Here is a 7,082-nt window from a genome sequence, read left to right on the forward strand (position 1 = left end):
AATGGTGCTTAAAGCTCTATCAGGCAAAGAAGAAGCCAGATGTGAACAGATGTGTCTCCTCTGGACCAAAGAGGAGAACTGTTCTGAGGTCAGCCTGCCTCTCTGATGGTATGGGGGTGCATTAGAGCCTCTGGAAAGGCTCCATCAGAGCAGAACAGCATATCTGTGGCACCAAAGACAGAACTGAACACTGCATATTTCTGCAGTTTATCACTGAGAGCACAGGGAAGTTAATATCAATGACACAAACTTCTTTAGGAGAATTAAAAATCACCACATTATCTGTGCTGTAAGGCTCTGCTGCACCAACAAAACGGACCGACTGAAATGATTAAAAACCACTTTTATAAGCTGGAAAGCAGGTTTAAAAACCTAATGTGTTATTTATTCAGTCAAAGCAGCCAACACGGAGCCGATGTGATCAAGGCAAGTAAACGAGAGTTTTGAGCAATAAATCTCAGGAGGGTTTATTCAACCAAAGAGCAGCGGCTGTATAAAACAGACCTTTCCTGTCGGTGCCGCTGGGGATGTGCGAGGTGTTGACGCCCTTGGCCACCTCCTGGTTGGCGGTTTCCTTGGTGACCGCTGAGCCTTTGAGCTTACTCTTCGGGGTTTCCAGGGATTTTAGCTTCTTGGCATGTTTGGTGCCCTTGTAGTGGGCCAAGGCCTGGCTCTGGGAAGAAAAGAACAAATGAGCCAGATTTAACAGACAAGAACGGCTAAATATGGGCTCAGGGTGAAATATGAAACAAACTCGACTTTTTACCCCAAAAGTACATTTTGTTTGTTGGTTTTAGGCAGAAACGTGCCCACTTAGCACTTCTGCAGGCCGGAAATTTCTGTTTTCTATTACTGTTTGCAGATAATTTGGCAGATTTAGCTTTTTTCACATGATTTTTCACAATAGAGACATTGGTTGGAGGAAACTTTATATTCCAAAGAAAATAAAAGACTTGGACTGGGTCGTGCCATAAGAGCTGTTTATGTTAAAGACCGAGCACTCCTTTTACCGTTTATACCAAAATAAATGACTCCGCTGCCACCACGCCAAATTATATGATGTTGCCAATTCGATTGGCTGTGGCAGCCATCTTGGATTGGCCCCAAAAGGTGGTGGTCGGTGTGCATCCGATGGTTAATTCTTAAACGTTTAATTAAAATACGTCCAGTTGTTTATGAAATATTTTGCTAACAGACTGAGTTACTGTCTCAGCTACCTCCACACCAGATTTTAGCCCCACGTCTGTGAAACTGACCGAGTCGGAGCCGTTTTTACTTTAACCAGCAGTGGCGGCCATCTTGAACTGAGCTGGCTCGTTAAAGTCCGTCACGTTAACGAGCGCGCGGCCGCCGCTCGACCTCGAACTTTAATCAAAACTCTCAGGAAATAACCGGTCCGCGAAACGTCTGCGGCCGATCCACTTCTGGAGTCGACCCAGCTCAAGATGGCCGCCACAGCTAATCGATCCGAGCAAGCATGAAGACATGGTCAGTTTTACAAACATTGAGTTAAAATGTGACGTGACGGAGGCCAGGATTGATTCCCAAAAGATCATCTGATGAAACATTAACTGTGAGAGTCGACGTCGACTGTCTGTTAGTAAAATATCTCATGAAGGACGAGTTTTATTAAGACTTACAGAACGTAATCACTGGATGCACGCTGGCTTAAACTGATCTGGGTATTGTCTCAGGATTACAAACAAAAACTGTAAAATACTAACGTGTTTGTAAAAAAAAGGTGTTTTTAGTGTTCGGCTCTTTTCTGAGTTTTCCAGGTCGGCTTGAGGTGTGCCGGACGAAACAAGACATTTCATTACGGTCGCCATAAATCGCTGCCTCTGCAGTTTTGCTGGCGAGGCCCGTGAAAGCGTCGGAGGCGTCTCTGTTTTCAGACGGCGTGCACGTCTCACTCATCATCCATCAGCCCGCAGGTAGCAGAGACGGTTTGTCATCAGGTGTGTGGATGGCTGCTTAATGCTCCGCATTTTATCTTTCATTAGAGCAATAAAAGGAAAAAACACATCCGGAATTTGAATTATTTAAACTAAAACTGGAATCACTCATTTTTTCTTAAAAGTCCCCCTTATTGGGAAACACAAACATGGCTACACGTGGTAGTAGCTGAGACCGATCCCAAACACGTCCTCTGAACTGTAATGGCTGCGTCCGTCTGTCAGCAAAATATCTCATGAACTAAAGGTCGAATTTTAATGAAACTCTCAGGAAATAATCGGTTCATGAACGTCTACAACTGAGCTACTTTCGGTCTTAACACGATTCAAAATGGCCGCCAAGGCTAATCAACTGTGTCAAACAAACATGGCTACAGCTCAGACGTTCTTCCAGACACTGAGCTACAGTTCGGGGTGGTAGTAGCTGAGAGTCAATCCTGTGTAATTTTATTGCCAAGATTTGACCAGAAAGTCTGAAACTGCTTAATTTCTCAGGCGACGGGCGATATGCATTCCTTCAAGGAGCGCTAAGATTTTATTTAATTTCGTCTTTAAGCTAAAAACAGAAAAAACTGGAAGCCCTCGGAGAGCGTAGGGTTCTGCCGAGTCCTTAACGTGACTCAAACGACTCTCCAATCCGGATCAGAACCAAAATGTTGCTCGTTTTTTTTTTTTTTTGTGACGAGCCGAAGATTTCCTGAAAGTTTCATCAGAATCTGTTCGTGAGTTCTTCTTGCAAACAAACAAAACCTTAAAAACATCCCAGAGTGTTTGGATTTGTTCTGAGAAAACAAACAGTTCAAAAGAGCTGAACTGTTGCTTTAATAAGTCATATTTTTACAAATAAAAGACCTTAAAACCCTAATAAATCTTCACACGTCTTTAATTTAAACCAGTTCTGTGAATGATTTGAGTTTAAGCTGAAATATTATAAAAGTAAATTAGATTTTTATTTAGTTTACATAAAAATGTGAATTAATCTCCAAAACTGATGTTTTGGAAACGATGGGAAATCACAAAACAAACAAATATTCTGAAATAATAATAAAAAAAAAACATTCAGTTCAGTTGTAGTTATAATTAAAACTTTAAAGAGTTGTTAAAGTTTATGATTTAATAACTTTTTAAGAGTTTTAACCAAGAATTAATCAGCTTTTAAAAGTTTTCCTACCTTTTTTTTTTTTTTTTTGCTTTTTTTAGCTGTAGTTTTTACTTTTTTTTATTTATGGAGTTGTCTCCTAGTTTTATTTGTTTTGCTGAGTTTATGCACCTTTTTTAGCCGGTCATAAATCTTTACGACCCAGATTCAGGGGGTACAGTTTGTGTTTACGCTCCGCCGCAGTCGGGGCGGCCATGAGGATCCAAATTATGGAAATGAGTTTGTTTTAAGGCTCGGAGAGGCTGAGTTCGGGCCGGTTAGAGGACCTGGAGGTCGTTCTCGCCTCATGGCAGGGATTAGATTTCACCAGGAGGACCGTGGGAAGAGGCTGCACCTTCCTCTGAGACACGTGTGACTCGAAAAATCGAACGATTTCCAAACCAGATTAAAATGAACTCAAAATAAATGTTCCTGCAACAAGCAAGCAGCCGGCACCTGCTTCCTGCTGAGAATTATTTCTGTTTCCCCCCCGAATAAAACTAATTATTCCTGCACGGATTGTTCCTGTGGGGGTTGGATTAGGAGCGTAAAAAGAAATAATTCAAGGCGAGATTTAGATTCAGGAACAAAGGCAAAGCGGAGACATTGATATTTTTGTAGGAAACTATAAATAAATGAATAAGCTCTCAGTGAAACAGAGACAGAAGCTTGTTGGGAGAAATAAGTCACATATTGAGTCATAAAAAGACTAAAAATTTAAAATAATCTAATTATTAAAGAGAGAAATAATCCCAGCTTGTGTTCCTGACAACTTATTTGACCCTTAAAGCCTCAGTGATCAAACTGAGGAACAAGGAAGATGAAACTTTTTATTTCTTTCTGCTTTAGGAGCTGAAAATCTGCCGACGTGTTGCTAAAAGAAGAGGCTTTATTCAGACCGATCTGCAGTTTGATCAGAAAATAAAACACAAAAATCGGCTAATTTCACAGATACGGAGCTAAATTTCAGCGTGGTAGTAGCTGAGAGTCATCCTCAACACTAAACGATCACATGAGGTTTCTGTTTAAAGCGAGGCGGCGGGCGATTTGCATTCCTTCAACGACCTCCTGGACAACATTTCAGACTTTTAGGGGATTTTATTGATTCATCCGTTCATTATCTGTGTTCAGGCAGGAGGTCCAGCTCCTCCTGGAGGATCCCAAGGTGCTTCCAGAATCCCTCCGGAGAGTTCTGGGTCTTCCCTGGTCCTTCCAGACGGAGGCGTCCTAACCAGATGCCACCTCAGCTGACTCCTTCTGATGAGGAGGAGCCGCTCCTCCCCCCCTCCTCCATCTGTCAGGCTGAACCCGGATCCAGGATCTTGTTCTTCAGGGTCTCTTTCTTCACCTCGGCAGACCAGAACACGGCCCTCGGTAACGCCGATCGTCCGTCCCTCAGGAGCACCGACCCCTCCTCCAGCTCCGACCCGGAGGGAGCGTTCCACCTTTTTCCAGGTGAGAACCCATGACCTCGGGACTCTCATCTCGGCTGTAAACGTTGGACAGAAACCCTGAGATCCTCAAACGCCACAGAAATGATCTGAACCAGGTTTAATGTTTGCAAACTGACTCTGGTGTGGTAAACAGGAGAACTGCCTCCTGATCGTATCTGAGGAATCCTGGAGTTTAGAGGCCGTCAACAGACTTTCGTTTAACTCCTAATTTACACGTTTTCTTTGTGAAAATGCTCCTATGGTGGCTAAAATGCAAATCGACTCGCTGAAGAATCAGAAAAACTTATTTCCTTAGTGAGTTTAAACAGTTGAATCGACTCTCAGACTCATCGGTGGGTTTAAACAGAACAAAAAGGTTATTAATGTGATAAAGGTGTCGTTGTTTTAGGCTGGGAAAGACTTCAGGCATCCGGGGTGTTAAGAAATTGTTTTCACAGCCCAAAAAATTAAAAATTGAGGCTGTTTAATGAGGTTTAAACAACGGAGGAAACCTGCAGAGACGAGAAATGAGACTTTTTCTGAGCTTCTCTGTATTTTTTGTTATAATTATTCATCTTTTCTTTGCTTCTTACCTGTAAAAAGATCATTTCTGTCTAGTTTTTATTAAAACGACGCCTGGAGAACATAAAGGATTAAAAATACAACAAATAAGTGCCATAATAACATTTTTTTAATGAATAGTAAACGTTTTTGATGTATTTAAGTTATTTTAGGCAAAAAATCTACTTAACTGAAAATACTTTGGAAAGATAAATGTTAAAACATAAACTGTGGGAAAGAAAATGAGTAAAAATGCTCTGAAAAAACAGGAGACATCAACACAAAGATGAAGAAATGTTAAATATAACCGACTTTATATCGACTCATTAATGCATTTATAAATATTTGTTTCCTGATTTAAAAATCTCTGCAGAAATGAGTTTTATTAGGTGGATATTTTGCAGCAGCTTCCTTTGCCACTCATCGTGCTTCATTTTATTTATTCATTGTTGACTTTAGAGACGTTTTACAAACTGATAAAAGGGTCGTAAACCGACTCGAGCCAAGTTTATGACCCAGACTCATAAACAGAAACATCTTAAAAACCTTTTCTTCCTCACAGCTGCGGCTCTTTGACCGGTTTACAGACTTGGTCTTAAAATCCTGCCTCAGAGGAAACCATGATGGTCGGACTGCAGGCCGGGTCCAGACCCAAAGAAAGTCTTATTTGGATTTCTAAGAAGATAAATAAATATTACAACCTCTCCTGCATATATGTTCATGTGCCAAAATGGTGGCAGAAACCATCATGGCTGCCACTACAGGAGAATCTAACTACAGCGAATATAATCTGGAGAAAAGAAAATGCAGATCTTTCTGAGTTTTGATTGGATTTCCTTCAGGATGTTTTCAGGCCGACTGGCAGCTAAACACAGGTTCCGTTTTCCCGACGAAGCTTTAAAATTAGCAGCTAATGAGCTGTAAATATGAGCCATTCCCGTGTAAAACATATTAATCTCATCCTGAGTAATCAGTAACTCGCTCAGCATCCAAACCGGATTGATTAGGGTTTAATGAAAGGGGGCCGTGACGCCACGCCGGTTAGGGATGCTTTCTTCAGCAGCCGCCAGTTTCTTTTCTCAAACCTTTTCTTGATTACTTCCAGAACCGTATGGAAATGAGGGGCAAGGCGGGGTGGAAGGTGGAAATTGAAACCCATCTGCTTGGTTAGGCGCCCGTCGCTCGGTTAGATCCGGCGAGTTATTAGCACATCGTGCATTTCATCACATTATGAGCCGGAGCGTGCAGAAAATATGCTAATGAGCTCCTTCTGTTCAGATGTAAGGACAGGCAAGTTTTTTTTATTTTAAAAACACAAACAGCGTGCAAAGATGGAGGATAGCTTGGCCTCATTTGGAGCCCAGAGAAAAGCCAACGAGGTGACCGACACCCTGCGGCTCTCCAAAGCTGCAGCTTGACTCCTGCAGGCTCTCCGTCACCTTTTCCTTCTCTCAACTTGATGTTTTTATTTGTGGCTTTTATTTTTGGCGCCCATCACTTCTCATTCAGGGGTGATTAACAGAACCAGAGCGGGCGGGTTACTGACTCACCCCGGGGGTTAAAGATCCAAATCCTCGAATTAACAAGAAAAGAAAGAAAAAAACTGAACTCAAGGCTCACAAATACAGAAAAATGACTCAAAAACTCAAATCGTGACACATTCAGCTTCCTTTTTTTGGTTAACTTAGATTTGCTCTGCGATCGTTACCGTTTAGTTTTATTCTGTAATCTGTTAGTTTATTGGTTTGTGAAACTGTACAACAAATATCTCTGAATAAAATATTCTCCTTCAATTCCACGAAGCTGAAGTTGGTTTCCGATTCGCAAAATGGCTAAAGGGCGATTCCAGCTAATTTTTCCCTCCCTTCAGCATCTTTAATCTCCTCTAGTTAAAAAACTACAACACCTAGACACTTCAAACCTGGAGCAGATTATTCTGCACTGATTGCAGAACATTTAAAACCAAGTGTGTGATCTGTGAAACCTTCATCTGAT

General features: G+C 41.6%; 1 protein-coding gene across 2 annotated transcripts in view; it reads right to left on the reverse strand.

Moving 5' to 3' along the window:
• Nucleotides 1-7,082, reverse strand: part of znf385d (zinc finger protein 385D) — an 83,937-nt gene that overhangs the window by 19,503 nt on the left and 57,352 nt on the right. For both annotated transcript variants that reach the window (XM_037980318.1, XM_037980317.1), the window contains one exon: nt 505-673. In XM_037980318.1, the coding sequence (XP_037836246.1) occupies nt 505-673 (169 nt within the window). The remainder of the gene's footprint in view (nt 1-504; nt 674-7,082) is intronic.

This window comes from Kryptolebias marmoratus, linkage group LG16 (genome assembly GCF_001649575.2).
Source record: "Kryptolebias marmoratus isolate JLee-2015 linkage group LG16, ASM164957v2, whole genome shotgun sequence".
NCBI classification, from domain to species: domain Eukaryota; kingdom Metazoa; phylum Chordata; class Actinopteri; order Cyprinodontiformes; family Rivulidae; genus Kryptolebias; species Kryptolebias marmoratus.